Below are 21,050 nucleotides of genomic sequence, written 5' to 3'. Positions count from 1 at the left end.
ATTGGGACAAGAGGAAGTGTGTATATTATCTCCACAGCATCAGACATGAGTCTTTCCCAACCATACCTGGAAAACTGGGACCCTTTTTCACACTTTGATTAGGTTCTGAGATAACCCTCTGTCACTTTGAGCTCCATGTTGCAAGATAAATTTGTGGTGTGTTTTTTTATTGCTAGTAATTTTATTCCAGCTACTGCTGAGTAGAGCATCTTTGAAATCTCTATTTTCCCTCCTGACACTTATCGGCATACGGACGTTAGCCGAACGGCTAAACACAAGTCGGCACTTATTTCACCCCCTACTCCACATTTGCCTGATCAAGTTGTTACTATAGCAACTTCTTTCTGCAGTAGCTTCGTATACTATTTAGACAATATCTGCAGAGTTCTTTTATCCCTAATCTCTAGTACCTCGGCCATTAATTTGCCAGGAGCAGAACAATTAATTCAACGGTGCAATTCTGCTCCACGAGAAACCTTTGTTCAGTATTAAAAGCAAGGGTGCTAAAAATGCCTTGATCAAATATCAGGCTTCCTTGATAACCAACGCAACACAGAAATGATTTCAGATCCAGTTCCTTGTGTTACAGCTTTGCCTTTTCCATGGCACCTCCTGCTTGTGTGTAATTCAGTAATTCCCAAACGTTTTGCTGAAGAGACTCAGCAGTGTCTTTCTTTGGTATCTGCTTGGAAATCCAGAATGGCCTGGAGGAGAGAATCAGGAATGAGTTGTTGGCACTGGTAGATAACAACAAGCTACAAGGCATGGGTTGGGGACCTCTTTCAGACAACTCCCTTCTCAGCAACGTCTCCAGGGTTTGTGGCTCCAGAGGCAAAAGTAGCTGGAGCAATTAATATCAGTTTTGCCTTTGAACAGAAGAGTGGTTTGAACACACAATCTCACACCCCTCTTGAGCCTACATCCACGCAAGCAACAGGCATTGTCAGAGTTCAAGGACACATTCCAGCTAGGCAAAAACACTGAAGGAAGATGTGGAGCAAGGCCATTCAGGGGCATGGCCTGTGGCAACAGGGTATGCTGGGGAAGGGGTGTGGCCTGGAGAGAGCCCCAAGGGCCACATGGAGGCCTGCAGGGTCACATTTGGCCCTGGGTCTGAGGTTCCCCTCTCCTGCTTTTTCTGGAAGAATTTTCAGCAAGAACCGGAAGCATTGGCATCCTTAAGAGCATAAGAAGAGTGTTCTGCACTGGACCATTGCCCCATCTAGTCCATCATCCTGTTCTTGTATGGGAACATGGGGCGCCTGCAAGATAGATCATTGCCAGAGCAAGGGTTGTTGCTTGTGGTGCTGCATCTAGAATAGGGCCCAGTTTTAGTCACCCATGCTTTCTAAGAGGTTTTGGAGGGAGACTTTTGGGGAGATCAATTTGAGTCGTCACCCACTGAGCAGGGGCAGATCCTCCAAGGGCCTTCTGGTCGTGAAGTTACAGGGAACTAGGCAGAGGGCCTTCTCGGCAGTGGCACCCTCCCTGTGGAACACCCTCCCATCAGAAGTCAAAGAGATAAAGAACTACACAACTTTTAGAAGACATCTGAAAGCAGCCCTGTATTGGGAAGTTTTTAATGTTCAACGTTTTACTATGTTTTTATATGTGCTGTAAGCCACCCAGAGTGGCTGGGGAAACCAAGTCAAAAGAGTGGGGTATAAATAATAATAATATTATTATTATTATGGAACTAATGGAACTTAAACTTCAGGGCCCCTAATCCTGGAGGGGCCCAGAAGCAAAATTCTTCCACATTCCTTTAAATATTTGCTTTTAAAAGTGCATCATGCATGTATATAACATTTCCCTAATTTTCCCTAACTTTCATTCCCCCACCCCATAACTCAGAAACTATAAGGCACAGGATATATATTTTTTAACTCACACCAGTGACTTTGACCTGTGAGATAATCCAGTACAGCAATTTAAATCAAAATCTGAGATATAGTAACTAATTATTAAATAAAATTGTGGTGATCTGTCAAGGAACAACCCCATTGAAGAAGATAACAGTGGTTCTAAAGACCTTGTTGCTGATTGAGTTCAAGTTCAGGGTCCCCAAAATGTAGGTCAGTCACTGCCTATGAGGAATGACAAACTCTAGAAATTGGATCTAGATGCTAGGCATGTTAGCAAAGAGCGTAATGAGCTCTTAAGGCCAAAGTTGTGGGTTTATAGAATAGTTATGGTTAAATTAGCATTAACAACCTGTGTACATTTACTCAAGATTAAGTAGGGATCAGATTACAAAATCAGCACTGAGGCTGCCTAGACTCCGCAGTATAAAGATTACACTTAGCAGAATTATTGTTGTTGTTGTTGTTGTTGTTGTTGTTTAGTCATGTCCAACTCTTCGTGACCCCATGGACCAGAGCACGCCAGGCACTCCTGTCTTCCACTGCCTCCCACAGTTTGGTCAAACTCATGTCCGTAGCTTCGAGAACACTGTCCAACCATCTCATCCTCTGTCGTCCCCTTCTCCTAGTGCCCTCCATCTTTCCCAACATCAGGGCCTTTTCCAGGGAGTCTTCTCTTCTCATGAGGTGGCCAAAGTATTGGAGCCTCAGATTCACGATCTGTCCTTCCAGTGAGCGCTCAGGGCTGATTTCCTTCAGAATGGATAGGTTTGATCTTCTTGCAGTCCATGGGACTCTCAAGAGTCTCCTCCAGCACCATAATTCAAAAGCATCAATTCTTCAGCGAATTAAGCAGAATTAAGTTTAGTAATAATGAATGGAAAGCAGATAAAGAAATCCCTCCAGAATATTACGGCAAACCAGTTTTGAGACTCTTATGGTAAACCATACCCTTAATCAATCTTTTGTGCTAGAAATATCTTGACATTTCAGTTTGAAATACGTGAAATGTACTGAAGGAGAGAAAGGGGAAAGATCAGGAGTCTTTTGTGAGAACATATTTTCTTCTTGTTCCCTTTTGATTTATTTATTTGCACACACTGGTTTGGTTTGGCTTTTGTAAGCCCAGGGATGCCACTTGAGACCATTGGAGAAATGAATCGCACGATCTGCTGAAGGAAATGCATTTTAAACCGCTAGCCCTTCTCTGTAACAAGACATAAAGAACCATTATCTCTAGCAGAGAACAAACTTGCTAAATGGTATAATAACTTTCCCCCTGCTACCCCAAGGACAAGGCTAAATTTCATATCATTTACTATAATGGTTTCTTTTTTTAGCAGACTATGACAAAGACAATGAGGGTTCTCTGGATAACACCAGACATTATCAGGTCACCAAGAAGCATTTTGGGGAGAAGAGAAGCAGATCGTCATCTTTTGTGTCGTCCATTGATGATGAGCAGAAACCTTTGTTCTCTGGGATCATAGGCTACCCATCTGTCCTGGGAAAGACTGCAGTGCTGGGTTTTGAGGAGATGATGCATGCAACAGAAAGAATTCAAACTGACAAAAGGAGTCATTCTTGTAAAGGTAATCCATGCAAGCGTTTTAAAAACGTATTCAGAATTAATAGCCCATGGCAAATTATACAGTAACATGCTTTTTAACCTTGCAATGAAACATTTATTTAAATTCTTCCCTTATGCTCAAATTCATAACATTCTGCTAGTTAATCCCATCAAGCATGGGCTGTTGTAAGCAATTATTCCCTTCAAAAGGCACGCTTGATTTGCAGGGTCTTTGCTTCTACATAGGTTTACTACCAATCCTCCTGTAATTTTTGGTTTTATGGTGCCACTTAGGTTTCTTTGTACTTTAATAGTGTTCCATCTAACTTGGGGGGGGGGACACTGTTTGCTGAGAAAACTGCAAATCTCAGATTCCTAGCATCAGGGAGAGCTCAGTGGTAGAGCCCATAATTTGGATATAAAATGCCCAGCTTCAATCCCCTGGCATCTCCAGGTAGAGCTAGGAAATGACTTCTGTATGAAACCCTTGAAAGCAACTATTAGTTGATGTAGGCCATACTGAGCTGCTATTATTATCATCATCATTGTTGTTGTTGTCGTCGTCGTCATCACCACCATCAGTTGTTATTATTATTAGCCTCACACAAGGAACTCCTAAGGCAAATTACATCAAATAAACAGAAATATAAAATGCATACAAGTAAACTAACTATGGGATGCGGGTGGTGCTGTGGTCTTTCAGGTAACCTGGTCCCAAGTTATTTAGGACTTTATATGCTAACAATAAAACTTTGAACAAGACCAGGGAGCGGTGATTGGCAGCCGCTGCAGTTCCTTTAGCACAGGTGTGGGTTAAACCACAGAGCCTAGGGCTTGCCAATCAGAAGGTTGGCGGTTCAAATCCACGCGACAGGGTGAGCTATTGTTGCTCAGTCCCAGCTCCTGGCAACCTAGCAGTTCGAAAGCACGTCAAAGTGCAAGTAGATAAATAGGGACTGCTCTGGCGGGAAGGTAAACGGCGTTTCCGTGCACTGCTCTGGTTTGCCAGAAGCAGCTTAGTCATGCTGGCCACATGACCCGGAACTGTACGCCAGCTCCCTTAAACTAACTATACACTAAAACTTATCGAAAAGGTGGTAATGTTGGTGCCTGGCAGGCTTCCATGGAGAGAGCATTTCACACTCAGGAAGCCACTACAGAGAAGACTTTCTTTCTCCCCTCTCTCATAACACTACAATGCCACTAACCTTACAACTCAGTACAAATGTACTGGGGGATAGAGAGTTTCTTAACTGTGTGTAGGAAAGCCAGAGGAGTGCTAAAATTAACAAGACTGGATTGCAAGCAGCTTTCAGGCTAGCTGACACAACCTTAAGGGGAACAAATAAGAAAGAAAGAAAGAAAGAAAGAAAGAAAGAAAGAAAGAAAGAAAGAAAGAAAGAAAGAAAGAAAGATTGGAGAAGTGGCACAAAAAATAAGAAATCTTGCATCTTATTTTCTTTTTAAAGCAACTGATGGGTGTGATATGTGGATAAGCACTCATTCTTGGATGTGCTTAAAAAGCAGGAGTAGACCCTTTTAAAATAGTTTCCGAACTCTACCAGGCATTTGAAGTGGTATAGGAGTCATTATCCACTGTGGGCACAATTTAATAGGTGTCATGTGCAATTCATACTCCAAGTGATGCACATTTCACTGATTTCCCTTCTTGGTGCAATTAAATATACCTATTCTGAAGAAGAATTCCTGTGTCATTTCGCACCACCAGACAATCCAGCAAACACATATTTCTTTTTTACAGTCCAGAATACTGGCTGAACCCCCTCAGGTTCTTGCAAAATGTCAAGATTCCTACATTTGCAGTTGGGAAGCTCACCTTTTTTCTTTTTCTTTTTTGGCGGCCACAAAAGTGTTTTTGCAGCTATAGCAACATTTTCCAAGGCAACCTAGTGCAAACTGTACTCTGGGCTAAATTTAGCAAGTTTAAGAGGTGTGTGCTTTTATTGTGACCAAACACAAACCAATATAATTTTCCTTTGTTCCTTTGCTGGGGCTCTCAGTGGTGTTATTAAGAGCAAAACATCTTTGATCGGGGGCGGGGTGGTGGGTGGTTCTTGTGGTTAATGGTGTTTGGTCCAGTCATCTGTGCTTGTTTTCATTGCCATTCTTAATTGAATTAATTCAAAACACTGTTTTCTGCAACACCTATAAATATATGTCTGCGAATGTGTGGTTGTTTATTATTTGCTGATTTTACCTCTGTGTCGTAGGCTAGCTGTATATGCTCACATACCCCTCCCTACTCTCTACCCGGAGAAGCAAAAGATCTTAACAGAGTTCAAGGAGAGGCAAAAGGCTGGGCTGTTGAAGAATGTGGCCTGGTGAGAGGAAGCATGGCTGAGGAGGTGGCATAGCGTGGGGGACAAATAGAGAGGATGGGGATGAGCTCCTCTAGGGGCAGCATATGGGGGGGGGGAATGCCAGAACTTTCCAGGCTCTAAATTGAATCTGAAAGTTCCTTTCATCCAGCCTCATAATTGAGCCAGTATAACAGAAACTGTGGCCACACCAGTCCTCTCTATAAATGCTTCTTCTCATACTTAAGGCTAGAGCACAGCGTGAGCATCATCATGAAGACAAAAGAAAAATCACTTTTGTGGACATTCTCTAGTATAGCCTATCCCCATATTTTGTAGCTTCGTTTAAATAACCAACCTCCACTCTTATATTTTGGCAGACATCACCGACAGAAGAATCTGGGAGGAGGATCATAGCAGGAGCCACCAGGAATTATCCAGCCAGTCGGCATTGCCCCATGTCACGTGGGGCATCTCCGAAACAGAGAGTGAGATCAACTATGGAGAAGTGGAACAGAGGCTAGATTTACTTCAAGACCAGCTCAGCAGGTAAGGAGGGACATGAGGAAAAGAGCAAACCTTGGCTAACTATCATGATTAATAATGGCAATAGAATTTACATACCTTTTGCAAACGTTCAGCCTGCTTCTCATATATGAACCTCTGTAAGCCATACAAAATGTTTACATCATACACTGCCAAGAAAGGGGCTGAGGTTGAGTGACAGCTTCCTGTTATGGCCACCGAACCATTCCGCTGCAGAGCGTCAAGCTTTTTGGTTGGCAGATGAGCCTTTTAGCTTCTAGGCCTGGAGTCACCAATGTGGCGCCCATGGGCGCCCATCTGCTTGCATACCATGATGCCTGCAAGGTCTGCTCCAGCCGCTGAAGTTAGGTTTGAAAGAAGAATTATTTTGTGGCCAGCAGAATGTGTACTTGGTTGTGTGGTTGTACGTACATGGTTGTCTACAACAGTTTCTGCATTTTGTGCCTGTGAGCCCAAAGAGAGTGGCAACCCCAAAAGTTCATCCAAAAAGGACAATTTGATCCATCATCTTAGGGAAGAGGTTGGTTCCTTTTTCATTGCTCAGTTATTTCTATTCCCTAAAGTATTTCCTCTGATCCCTTTTTCCATGTGTTTTTTTCCCCTTCTTCTTCTGGAAAATGAAAGTTTGCAATGTGTGGCTGTTTCCCTCTTTGAAAAGAGTAGAGTAGGGCAGCTGTTTATCAGCTCCATCTGGTATGCAGGCTGAGACCCTACCTGCCTGCAGACTGTCTAGCAAGAGTGGTGCATGCTCTAGTTATCTCCCGCTTGGACTACTGCAATGCGCTCTACGTGGGGCTACCCTTGACGGTGACTCGGAAACCACAACTAATCCAGAATGCGGCAGCTAGACTGGTGACTGGGAGCGGCTGCCAAGACCACATAACACCGGTCTTGAAAGATCTACATTGGCTCCCAGTACGTTTCTGAGCACAATTCAAAGTGTTGGTGCTTACCTTTAAAGCCCTAAATCACCTCGGTCCAGTATACCTGAAGGAGCGTCTCCAACTCCATCATTCTGCCCGGACACTGAGGTCCAGCACCGAAGGCCTTCTGGCGGTTCCCTCGTTGCGAGATGCCAAGTTGCAGGGAACTAGGCAGAGGGCCTTCTCGGTAGTGGCGCCTGCCCTGTGGAATGCCCTCCCAACAGATGTCAAAGAGGAAAACAACTACCAGACTTTTAGAAGACATCTGAAGGCAGCCCTGTTCAGGGAGGCTTTTAATGTTTAATAGATTGTTGTGTTTTATTTTTCTGTTGGAAGCTGCCCAGAGTGGCTGGGGAAACCCAGCCAGATGGGCGGGGTATAAATAAATTATTATTATTATTATTATTATTATTATTATTATTATTATTATTATTATTATTATGCCTTTGAAGCATGTGTTACATTCCATTGCAAGAACATTCAATGTCTGATGTGAGAGCTATTTTGCTACTTTCTTTGTAATAAGCAACTGCAAACTCGTTCCCCACCCTGCAAAAAGAAAAAGAAAAAGCAGCTCTGTAAGTGTCACTTAGTCACACTGTGCAAGGAAAACAGTTGTTTTCTTTGTCAAAATACTGTATAGGTAAGCTTCCTTTTCCTAATGCACTCCATATAATATTTCAACACTTCTCTCTTCTAAGTGCCCACGATGTTATGGTAGCAGTTGGTTAAAGAACACAGCTCTCAGCCTTGTTCAAAATAAAGTGAAGTAGAGCTGATTAGTCATACAGCACAATTCACCATATAACTGCATCTATTTCAGAGTATTCAGAATTTATTTGTTTCAGCCAGTAATGCTAAAAATAAAAATTAGCTGAAACCATAAAAATAACATGGAGTAATGAAACAAACCTAAGCAGAGCACAAGATAGTATCAAATAAACAGCAGAATTATCCAGATTTTTTTTGCAGCAGCAGCAGCCAAGACAAATGTTATTTGCATGTAAAAATTCTGACTTCTAGTTATTTGACTAGTTGACCCGTGCCTTCAATCGGAAACAGAAGAATTTATTCTGCACATTTGGGGGGGGGGGACAGAACAAAATAAGTGCTGCTGCTGCTACTGCTTTGGCAATCATATGTAGCTGAGTAAGTTTGTCTTCCATGAACACAATTTTAACAGCAGGTCCGTAAGTGACTGTGGAGACCAATTCTGGATCCACACGTCCTTCCACAGTGGGGACATAGGTTTCTGGGGGGGGGGGTTCACGGTAAGGGTTTGCCAAGCGTGCCTTCCTCTTAGTGCGTTTCTCCCTTTCGTCCTGAGTTTGAGTGTCTTCAAAACCCATGTATTCCAAGATTGCACATATGTAATGATTTAAATGTTTATATTGCCTTTTTGCTGCACATATACATAAATCTTGGCTTGAACTCCATGAAGGTGAAAATGCTTTATGTGGCTGTAACAAGTCACAATGCTAACAGTTTTTCTGGTATTTTATTAGTTTCACTTCAAATATAGTATTTGCACAGATGAATTAAAAAAATAGTTGAAACCAAAAAAAACCTAGTGGAAACTAGCACTTTTAAATTTTGCAGATCTGAAATGCCAGCAGTCACTGACCCTGCTATCACGAGCCCTTTGTACAGTACTTATAATTTCTTGCTCTCAGTGCTCAGTCTAATCAGCAAAGCTGGCTACTCTGCGGCGATTGTGGCTCCCAGATTTCTGCAAAGACACAGTGTGCTGAAGAGATTGTCGTTGATCTGGTGCTAGCAATGCAATTAGCAAGAGTTCCATTAGTATCCTTTCTATGGCAGAAAAACAGCATAAAAGTGAGGAAGCACCCCCGGCTTTAAGCACACCCCTGTTTTTATCATGACACCAGTAACACTGTGCCATCTGTGTTTGAAATATGATTGGCCGGGGGGGGGGGCACCAAAACCCTAGCACCGGGCCTGTCCATGAGACTTTCGCTTGAGTAGAGAAGTATAGGATTGCACTGCAAAGCAGAGTAGAGCATGCTCCAGGTTGCAAAGCAAATCAAACTATCTGACCATCTTTACGATTATTCACTATCTGTTGGTAGATAACTAATGAATGAGTAGGTGGAATAGTCATTTAAAAAGAACAATGCAACTGGACAAAAGTATTAGACTTTGGTTGTTTCCAGATTACCTCTTATTAAGCATTCATCCCAATTGGCTTGCAAGGATGTATTTTGATGTTGCGTCAAGCTATTGTTATCCAACAGATACCTGTGTATTTCCCCATCACTTTCCTTATTGCAAAAAGTCAGAATTTGTGTGGGTTTTTTGGAAGAGGGGACTGGATCTGTTGCCCAAGAGCATTACATTTTAATTATGTAACCTGGATTTGCTAGTATGCGATTGAATCCCACCTGTGAAATAGCTTCTGCTTGGAAGCACCCCCAGTTGACCTAGTGTGTTCTACAACAATACAATTTTAGGTTTCTGGTGCCTACAGCTTCAGGCTGAATTACAAATTACCTATTCCTGGTCAGTTTTTCTTCAATCAAAATGATGAGCCCTGTCAGTGCTAACCAGCCACTGATTGTTGTAACCAAAAGGAAGCAAATCAATAAAATAACTGGCAAGATCTGATGGAACAGAGATAAAATTTGCTTTGCTTAGCCTTAAGGCACAAATGAAATGAAAGTCACCATATTTATCTTGTTGACTCCTTCTGCTTAAGAATTGAAGATTAAATTTGAAGAGAGATTTTAAGAATTGAAATTCAGCAAGATTTCATAAAATCATAATCATTTCTCAAATCGTAGGGCAGAAAAAAAGGAAAAATAATAATCTTCCTCAAGAGCCAACATAACTGTTAGTTCTTTGTTGTCCTTGCCCCATATGTGTTAAAATCACCTGCCAAGACAGTAATAGAGTCAATATATCTATACTCAGTAACTCAATTCTAAAACACAATTTGTTCCAAGTTAATTCTATACAGAATTTCAGGTCCCCAGGGCTGATATAGCTGTTAACTATTAAAAGAGAGGAAAGAGGAATCCATACTGTAATTACCAGAGAAAACATAATTTAAGCTTGTTTGTTCACTCCTCAATTTTAGGGCCATATTAAGAAAAAAGTGGCAAAGCCTTTTGCTGCTAGTTTATTAGCTTTACACCCAGGTAAAATAATTTTGTCTGAATCAATAGTGACAAGCCAAGCTTCCTGTAAACAAATCATATTGTGTCTCCTAAGCTGTTTTTGAAGATCATCCCCAGGGCAACAAGTGGTCCAGCCAGCAATATTCCGTAGAAACAATAGAGAGGCAGCTATTATTCCCCATTCTCTGGGGAAGAGTTCTTTCTCATTGGGACAGGGCATTTAATCAAATCGGAAAGGAAACACTCAGCTTCTCCTTAATGGAGGTTCATTTCCCTGCAAGATTTCACTAGATGGTAATGAAGATGGCCTGCCATCATTCTTCTCTTTCAGGCAGCCTAGAATTAATCTGTGGCCCAGAATTGTCAAAAACGTAATTTGCTGTCAAAGAGCCTCCTGCTTCTCTCTTAGCCTGGGTTTGCCACTGGGTAATACTGGAATCATATTGGGATCTGCTGGATTTTATTTACACGTGCAAACTCGTGTATTTAGCCTTGTGGTTGACTAAAGGGTTTTCTTGGTTTACATTTTTCAAATATAGGGGGAGGAACCAAAGGTGCCCCCACCCCCATTTCCATTTATGACATCCCGCTTAAGGCACCTGCAGATTTTCAATATTTTGCAGAAAGCACATACTGGAACTTTATGTTTGTGCCATTTATGTGGCTTAAAGGGCTCTGTTGTCCTTGTTCTACAAATCCACTTGAGAAAACTCTTTGCAGTTAGGAAAGTGGTACAGAAATGCACTGAGAAGTGTGGGATGAACGAATGATTTGTAAGCACTCTGCAAGCAAATTAGGATGAATGCCCATTTTCACGTATCTGCCCCCAAAACAAATCAGAATGAATCCTCAATAAAAAAACTGACAGCCTTATCACTACATAAGCTTTGTGCAAGTGAATCAGGATGAATGCTTAATAAATAGGCTGTCTTAGCTACTGTTCTTACAATTTATAGGGAGTTTGGGCAGGGGCCTGGACTCTCAGGTTAGTGAGTGTAGATTTGCAGCCTGAATTTTAGTACATGATTTGGCAGTCGTCCTCAATTGTGGCAGATTACAGTGGTGCCTCGCTAGAGGAATTTAATTCATTCCACGGGTCTTTTCTTATAACAAAAAAATTCGTCGAGCGAATCCCATAGGAATGCATTGAATTTTTTTTGATTTTTTTTTTTGCCCATAGGAACGCATTAATTGAATTTCAATGCATTCTTATGGGAAACCGCGATTCGCTAGACGAAAACGAATTCGTCTAGCAAGGCAACCTTCGCTAGAAAAAACCTTTCGTTAAGCGAAAATTTCGTTAAGCAGGGCATTCGTTAAGCGAGGCACCACTGTACTTGTCAGCTGATACATTTCATATTAATGACAAGAGCAAGCTAGGAATAAATCACACAAAGTAAAGTGGAGTTAACTCTTTATTGGGGGGGGGACAGGATCTGCACAGGAATATAAGGCCTAATGAGCACATCAACTATTCTTCTGTAGGTCTTGCCCCCATGAAGCAGTTGCAGAGACTGAAGGTTCCTGCTTTCCCACAACTAGTCCCCTCAGTAAAACAAATGTTCAGTAAAACATATTGGAAATGGCTAATGCAGGCAACTCTGAACAATATCCCATTACATCAGTGCTCTGTAATCTGAAATGATTGGCTGAGTATAGGCTCCTAAACACCAGAAATTTACTAGAGTTCAGTCACTAAAATGGATCCTATCTTAACTGTAAATATATATATATATATATTTATGTTATAGCTGTCCCCTGAATTTAGAAATGGGCATGAAATGGGCATGAAAACAGAAGATGTCCTTTGGCACGACCTTTTGGTTTCTGGTTGCTGAAGTATCTCGCAGGACCACGCCCCTTCCCTTCTGCAAGTGGAATAAATCTTGCAAACGGGCACAGAAAAGACTTGCAAGAAAGCAGCACTGCATCTAATTGGAAATTGGCCTTTGTTCAGCCTTTTATTTTTTTAAAATAAAATAAAATCATTTCCCTAGGATTCCATTACTTTCAGCACTTTTGTCATGACAAATGGGCAATTTCATCCTGAATTGACAAACTCAGTCTATATTAGTCACCGAGTGCTCCTGGGCACATTGCACTGTACATTTTAACAAGCAATTTAAAGCCGATATAAGACTTCCCTTGCATTCTATGAGCCAATCAAGCCTGAATAGCTGTGGCCTAATTTCCAGCGGGGGGAAAAAAATAAAAATGCAGCAACATGACATATGTTACAAGACAGCAGGTAGCAGGGAGCATGCAGGGAGCTCTGTCTGCTGCTTCCTGCCTGACAAACCTGTGGTGGATAATCATTTGCAGTGTAGCAGCTTACCTGAGAACTCAGCGCTGTGTGCTCTAATTGAGAACTGGTGAAAACTGCCGCCACATTTTCACTTCCCTGGATTTCCGATCAGTTGACAGAGTGTAGTGAGTGTTTATTTATTTCATTTGTGAATTCAATCTAACTTACTTTTTTGACAACAAAGCGCCACAACAGTTTAAGAGCAATATGTAACCACATCAAAGCAACAAAATGCTATCTGTAACAGAGAGATAAAACGAGGAGCAACGGTAGCAAAATCCACAACAGCAGGAAACTCTCCCCCTCCACCCCGCAAAACAATACAAATTAAGACAGATCAAACACCTGGCAAATACAGAAGCATCTTTTTTCTGCTCGCTTGGAAGCAAGCTAAGAAAGAGGCAGGCAGGCTTCCCAAGGAAGGGAGTTCCATAATCTTGGCAAAGCTACTGAGAACTCCCTGCTGTGTGTCTGAGCTTCAGTACATGGAGGAAGGCTTTTAATGAGAGATTCCCTGTGTGTTGAGCAAGCAACCACCAGAGTGAAAATTGATTGAGGAAGGGTTTTGCATGGATACCCCTGCGAGAACAAAGGGAAAACCTATCCCTTTTAGCAACACCTCTCACCTGAGATCATTAGGGTCACAGTTTTAGAACTGTTTACCTGAGAGAAAGTATCTTGCTATTAAAGGGGCCCCTGACCATCAGGTCCAGTCGTGTCCGACTTTGGGGTTGCGGCGCTCATCTCGCTCTATAGGCCAAGGGAGCCAGCATTTGTCCGCAGACAGCTTCCGGGTCATGTGGCCAGCATGACAAAGCTGCTTCTGGCGAACCAGAGCAGCGCACGGAAATGCTGTTTACCTTCCCGCCAGAGCGGTGCCTATTTATCTACTTGCACTTTGATGTGCTTTCGAACTGCTAGGTGGGCAGGAGCTAGGACCGAGCAACAGGAGCTCACCCCATTGCATGGATTCGAACCGCCGACCTTCTGATCAGCAAGCCCTAGGCTCTGTGGTTTAACCCACAGCACCACCTGGGCTATTACATCCAGGTTATTTCATAGTTCCTGCACAGGTAGTACCGGGGGAGGTGGGGGGGGAGCATGCCAGTCCCCGATAAACATTTCTCTTTCAGAAATTGAACATGGGGCACAAAACTTCACCCTTTTCTTCTCCTTCCACTGAACCTCTCCTATAATAGCTCCCCCCCCCACACACACACACTGGTGCAGCCATTGAGCTCCTGTCTGAGATCTGAAGAAGGGCCTCCTTAGACCAAATCTGAAATGATCTACTCCTTCCCTAAAGCTAAATTGATCCCCCGGCCTGGATCAGGCACAAACTTTGAGAGCATTCTTCTGCCACTGAATTCCAGCTGTTCAAAAGTTGCCTGCAATCTGCTCTGTTGCGGGCTGTCATGCATACTACCTCCCGCCCAAAGAAGATATGTTACGATAGCTATCTTCAAATATCTTGAGGGCTTTCACTTGGAGGATGGAGCAAGATTGTTTTCTCCTGGTCCACAGGCTAGGACCCGGACCAATGGATTCAAATTACAAGAAAGGAGGAGGTTTCCAACTAAACATCAGGAAGAACTTGCTGGCAGTAAGATGTGTCCGACAGTGGAAAAGACTCCCTTGGAGGTTTTAAAGCAGAGTTTGGATGACCGTCCGTCATGCATGATGTAGCTGAGATTCCTGCATTGCAGGGGGTGGACTAGATGGCCCTTGGTGTCCCTTCCAACTCCACACTGCTGTGATTGTGTAAAAGAAAATTACTAGCCATAGAGTGCCAAAAGAAAATTCTTCCCCTGTTTATTCTTGTTCACAAGTATTAAGTAAAGTTACTGCAAGTTGTGGCTTGTTCTTTCTTGACAAAACTGTGTCATCCCTACTACAAAAATACTTACCGATTTCTTGTTACTTTCCCAGGCTTGAATCCCAAATGACTTCTGACATTCAAACCATCCTACAGCTGCTGCAGAGACAATCGGCACTTGTTCCACCTGCCTATAGCATGGTGGCCACTGGGGCAGATTACCAGAGGCCAGCTGTCCGAATAGTGCAAAGTCTTCACCCCATAGCATCTATTAAAACGGACAGAAGCTTCAGTCCTTCACAGGTATGCATACAGGTACAGATACGTCCTGTGGTTTATTAGGCTGTGTCCTTTCATGGGCAAGAATACACGTCATCAGATGCATCCATTTGCAAGCATGAGAAAAGCCCTGTTGGGTGAGATCAGGGGTCCTTCTCTAGGCCAGCATCCTGTTACCCACAATGGCCAACCTATGGGAGCCCCACAAACGGGATCCGAGAGCTGCAGCCCTCTGCCACAGTTGTTCCTATCAGAGGCACAGTGCCTCTGATGCAGCGTAACAGTCACTAGGACTGATAGCTATTGAAAACATTGTCCCTGTGAATTTATCTGTGCCTATTAGACAAGCTATTGCCTATGAATGTAGGGGTGTTTATTTGTGTATGTATACATCTTACAATAACGCCAGAGACCCAATTTCAGACCCTCCAAGTGTCCCTATTTTCAGGGACACTGTCCCAGATTTACAGAAGCCATCCCGGTTTCTGATTTGATCCCAGAATGTCCCACTTTTTCTTAGGACATCCCTATTTTCATCAAAGAAAAGTTGGAGGGTATGGAGTTATGTGACCCCCCTGAGCCAAGGAGATAAGTAACTATACAACCTTTAGAAGACACCTGAAGGCAGCCCTGTATAGGGAAGTTTTTAAATGTTTAATGTTTTATTATGTTTTATATAAAATAAAATAAAATCCTTCCAGCATCACCTTAAGAGACCAACAAGAAGTGTGCATGCATACAAAAGCTCATACCAATGACAAACTTAGTAGGTCTCTAAGGTGCTGCTGGAAGGAATTTTTTTATTTTGTTTCGACTACATCAGACCAACACGGCCACCTACCTGTAACTAGAACTATGTTTTATATGTGTCGGAAGCTGCCCAGAGTGGATGGGGCAAGCCAGTCAGATGGGCAGGGTATAGATGATAAATTTGTTGGCATTATTATAAAATAGGACGTCCTAATTTTCATCAGAGAAGTGTTGGAGGGTATGCAGTTTTCACAGAGAGACTTTCACTTTCAGGTTTTCATTAGAAATGGACTCTTAAAAATGCTTTCTGACCCTGCTGTTGTTTGCTTCCGTTTTCTCAGTGTCCTGAATTTCTAGACCTCGAAAAATCAAAACTGAAATCCAAAGAATCTCTCTCGAGCGGAGTGCATCTTAACACAGCCTCAGAAGACAACCTGGCATCATTTCTGGAACAGGAGCATGCCCAGTCTTTAGAGCTGCCCCAACAACATCATCGTAAGGCTTACCTCCACCAAATCAGACACCCATCCTTGCCAGATTCATCTCTAAGCACTGTAGGAATCTTGGGTCTCTATAGGCATGTTTCTGATCCTGGTCTTCCTGGGAAATAACCCTTTTATACTCTTACATCACCTAAAATGTAAGTGCTTTTAATGGCTTTTTTATTTTGTATTTATATCCTCTATACTTGACTCAGGGGCTGCAAGGATATACCATTATATGCAAAAGTACTGTATATTTTCCTAACTTTGTAGCTTGTAAGGTAAGGTTAACAAGTAACAATGTAAATATATAAATATATACATATATATATAAACAAACAAACAAACTGTATGTTCCAAATATAAAGTTGCCAGCATTCTCAAGGCACCTTATATTTTTTAATTTTTTAAAAAGCACCTTGCATGTTTGGAAATGATAATGGATCTGTTGCATGGAGACTACTATTTACTGTTTTCAATGAAACCCTATTTTACTGCGGATATGCCTTCAAAAAAAACAAAACAAAAAACACCCAATGATGATGGTCCACACAGAAATTACTCCCCCCCCCTTTTTTTTTAGCTCCAGCAAAAATAAAAATAAAAATAAATCCAATTTACCTTTTGAAAATTATACAGTGGCTATTCCGGCACTGAACTTCTTTTTTCCCCCTTTTATAATCAACACAACCATACCATGGCTTGGATAAAAGACTACAGTAGCTAAGTCTTCTGAGTTTCGGAAGTCATTCATGTAACACACCATTAGCAAAAATAGGTGACTTTTAAAAACAAAACTGCTAGAGCAACTGAGCTGCACAGTGGAAAGCATCATTAAATACTTGCACCCCCATTAACTGAATGATGTCATTTAAAAAAAAAACTTATTTTCTCTTTATTAAAACCACCTATAAGCTGCCACCCTGCAAAAGGCAGTTAGCTGTCGAGAGACCCTCAAACATAATCAAATGCAATAAATATAATTTCTATATAACACAAAAGACTTTGTTCCTTTTTTTCAATGTGATGGGAATGTTTGGCTCCTTTTTATAATGGACATGGTTGCATTTTGAGAACTCTCTCTTAACTTTCTACACGCACCGGGGAGGAGGGGGCGAGAGAGACTGACCCAGTTGTGTTCTTACATTACCAGAAGGGTTTTCAATCATCAGGTACCTCTGTTAATGGGAGGAGGCGACCTGCAAATTTGCTCTTCCTCCTCCTGAAATCCCAATACCACCACTTCCCACCATGTTCTGGAGACTCCCTGAACTCTATGCAGCTGATTTTCGGGAAGTGTTGCTGGGAGGAGAAATTAGCAAAAATGACCCCACTCTTCTTCCATTATTAGCAGATGCCTTCACTGGATGGAAAGTCTTTCCGTTGGCTGCAAGAGCACCAGTTGGGTTCTGCCCAATTAGATAAACCACTTCAACGTGGTTTTCCACCTGGGTTATTATTTAACCTTAGGGCATTCTCACACAATGGCACCAGAGTCGCCCATTCATATAAAACTCCTTACATGTTACATTTGTTCCTTCCCGGTAGTGGAGCACAATGGGTAGTCTCGATCCATTCTAGCGCGGTACCCACACTGCAAGGGGTGGTCGCCATAGGCTCAGTAGAGCCTTGGTTTTCTTCTGATCCTTGGCACACTCTCAAATGCAAGCATGCAAATGTAGAATAGGTAAAAGGTAATGTACCCCTGGACAGTTAAGTCCAGTCAAAGGCAACTATGGGGTTGCGGCGCTCATCTTGCTTTCAGGCCAAGGGAGCCAGCATTTGTCCACAGACAGCTTTCCGGGTCATGTGGCCAGCATGACTAAATCGCTTCTGGAGCAACGGAACACCGTGATGAGTGCACAGAAACGCTGTTTGCCTCCCCGCCGCAGCGGTACTTATTTATCTACTTGCACTGGTGTGCTTTCAAACTGCTAGGTGGGCAGGAGCTGGGACAGAGCAACGGGAGCTCACTCCATTGTGGGGATTCGAATCGCCGACCTTCCAAACGACAAGCCGTGCTGTTATGGGAACCAGAAGGTCTATCCATACACTGCTGTGTCTCTGTCCACTCCCACCCTACCCTGCTTCTGAAGCAAGGCAGAGGTAGCGGGGAAAGAGAAACAGGCTGTATTGAACCCTATGGTGACCCATTCATTTTAAAAAAGCAGTATATCTGCACTAGGCCGTAAGTCTACCCAGTGTCCAAAGCTGACTCTACGAGAGTAAACTAATCAACGGTCCATAGGCATTAAATACAGTCTATACTGTATGTGCATAATGCCTTGTGAATACTTAAGATTTAATTTTATTAAAATACAACACTGCTTCAAACATTCTGTTTGTTTTAGAAGAGGACTGACCTTTCTCACTATGGTATTTGCCCAAGTCAAAACAGCCACGTGATTTCTTAAACTTAAACAAAAGCTTTAAGATGGGAATCTACCAAAAGTGTTGTGGTGTGGGGAGAACAGGAAAAGAAAAAGAAAATTGAGGGAGGCACCAACAGCAGCAAAAATGTAAAAAAGCAAGACCAAAATCTTGAAATTACTATTTAATAAAGGGATGGGGAATAATTGTTTAATAGAGGGGTGCTTCTTTTAAAGCAGCAGTGGGGGACCTTGGGCTGTTGCTGAACTACAATTCCCATCAGCCACAGCCAGCATGGCCAATTGTCAGGAATGATGATGCTCTAGTCTAGCAATATCTGAAAGGACATACATTCCCTCCATCCCTGATTTAATAGGAAATAGGACTGCATTGTAACAATCATACATGATCATGCGTAGCACTGCCAGGCTTTTCTGTTGGACATATACAGACATTCCTACATATATTCTGTAGATCAGGCATAGGCAACCTTGGCTCTCCAGATGTTTTGGAAATACAACTCCCATGATCCCTAGCTAACAGGACCAGTGGTCAGGGATCATGGGAGTTGTAGTTCCAAAACATCTGGAGAGCCAAGGTTGCCTATGCCTGCTGTAGATGAAAAGAACCAAACTGCTTTCGGAATTACCAGTTTAATAACAATGGTTATGTATAAAGCTTTGCATCATTTGTGTTTATGGGACACACTTATGGTGATGAATGCACATGCCTTTTGAGATCCACCAGGACTATGCCCGTCAAAAGCAATGCTTTGATTGCCATTCCTCTGGGGCACTTGGAAAGATCATCTGTGTGACAGGGAAATGTCACCATGAGGTGTCAACATCCCCCCCCCCCGCTTTTTTGCGGTTCCTTCGTTTCATAAATGTGCTTCGGCGTGTGAAATCAAGTTCGGAGCTTATGAAGTGCAACAATAGGAAAGCTAATGTTGTATTTCACATGGCTGGTCTCAATTTCACAGATGGAGAGTACCTTTATCACCACAAAGGAATTACCTGTCAAAAGTGTGAACTCAGTCTGGGACAAAAGCAGCAAGTCACCCTAGATTCCTGAAAGAGCTTGACGAATGGACGTTTTGTTTACATATTCAAAAGTTACATTTGATTTTTTAAAAATGCTCGAAAACCTTTTAAGTAGGGTGTGGAACTTCAGGCCTCTAGGTCTCTATTGGATGCCTGGAACTCTTCCCCAGGCCATTCCCATTACCAGGCTGTGTCCTTGAACGTTTAAAATGTCCTCTTGCTTGCCCGGGCAGGTGGTGTAGAGGTGTATATGTAAGGTCTAATATTTGCATGGTGAGAAACTATGTCTACTGTTTCAATGGTAAGTCACATCTCTTTCTCTGCTTTTGCCTTTAGTCTCCACAACCACTGGCATGTGCCCCCCGCCCCAGACGGGGGGAGCTGAAAACATTCCCCACTCCACTTTTAATAGGGGGGATGCTTATTTCTTCATGTGCATTAATACAGCAGCCTGCCTCTCCCCCCCCCATCTCCAGTTTCTGTCAACATCAGCTGGCAGTTTGATTAAAATATGTACAGGAGATGATGTCACCTTCTTCCGCTGTGCTTGTCGCAAGCTTTATTCCATCATTTGAAAACAACAACCCTACTTCTCTCAAATTATTTGGTGCCACTTTTCCCTCTGTTGCAGTCATGCATATTTTATCCGCTGGACTAGCAAGATGCTTCCCAAATGGAGCAAATATAGAAGCAGCCTTAACCCTAACCCTTTGTGCCTGCCCATTATTCCTTCAGGGCCTTACCTAACTCCCTCCTTCTTTCCCTGCTGGCTGGAGCTGGGGGGGTTTGCAGTCCAAAATAGCTAAAGGTCACCAGCTTCGTGAAGGCTGCTCCATGTGTTTTCTTCTCTCTGTCTCCTAGACTGAGGTCCTGCTCCTTCCCCCCCCCCCAGTGCTCCCTTTCAGTTTTAAGAGCCACAGGTTTGCCTGCATGCAACATTGTGTAAGGGGGGGAAGAGGTCGGGTGGCCTGCTGGTTTTGATGTCACAAAGGCATTCACAGTCTTAGGTAGGAACCTAGGAAAACGCCTTCTACTGAGTCAGACCATTGCTCTATCCTTTTTTAAAAAAAATTTTTTTTATTATTTTCCCAAAGACAGAAAGAAAATAATCATAAATAAAACAATTCATCTGTTTCATTTCAATTACTATTTAATACAGCTATTACTATACTAATCCCAACCTTCAAAACATACTAATGTTCTGCCGAACACAACTTCCTTCCTTCTCCACTCTTGGTTTTCAGATCTAGACCATTGCTCTATCCAGCTCTATCCATTGTCTGCAATAACTGGCAGTGGCTGTCCAGGGTTTCAGACAGTGGAGTTTTGCAATCTCAGCACTACCTAGAGTGTGTTCACATTATGGCCTTGTTTTTGCAGTTCATTTCTCCGATCTTTCCCCCCAGCTTCTTTAGTGCCAAATTCGTTCCAAGGGGGTGTTGAGGGGCAGGGATGTCTTTGCCCTGTGTAAAGGCTAGAGACAACTTAGGAACACCTTAAGGTTAGTGTGAAACCAGTTTGAGAAACAACACATTGAACCGTAGTGCCTTATAATAAAGCACAGGTTAAATATCCCTTTTGGATAACACTGTGTGAACATGGATTTAAAAACCTAGCACCAGAAACGCAGTGTGTGCGCAGTAAGTATC

The 21,050-nt window shown here is 42.6% G+C and overlaps 1 protein-coding gene across 1 annotated transcript in view; it reads left to right on the top strand.

Moving 5' to 3' along the window:
• The window catches only part of KCNH7 (potassium voltage-gated channel subfamily H member 7), a 252,913-nt gene extending 236,410 nt beyond the window's left edge, over window positions 1–16,503 (top strand). Inside the window, exons 13-16 of the mRNA XM_035132633.2 lie at window positions 3,206–3,454; window positions 6,131–6,299; window positions 14,591–14,780; window positions 15,848–16,503. Coding sequence (XP_034988524.2) covers window positions 3,206–3,454; window positions 6,131–6,299; window positions 14,591–14,780; window positions 15,848–16,117 — 878 coding nt within the window. The 3' untranslated portion in view covers window positions 16,118–16,503. The remainder of the gene's footprint in view (window positions 1–3,205; window positions 3,455–6,130; window positions 6,300–14,590; window positions 14,781–15,847) is intronic.
• The last annotated feature ends 4,547 nt before the right edge of the window (window positions 16,504–21,050 follow it).

Source organism: Zootoca vivipara, chromosome 1 (assembly GCF_963506605.1).
Source record: "Zootoca vivipara chromosome 1, rZooViv1.1, whole genome shotgun sequence".
Taxonomy (NCBI): domain Eukaryota; kingdom Metazoa; phylum Chordata; class Lepidosauria; order Squamata; family Lacertidae; genus Zootoca; species Zootoca vivipara.
This window is presented reverse-complemented; position numbering and strand designations above follow the sequence as displayed.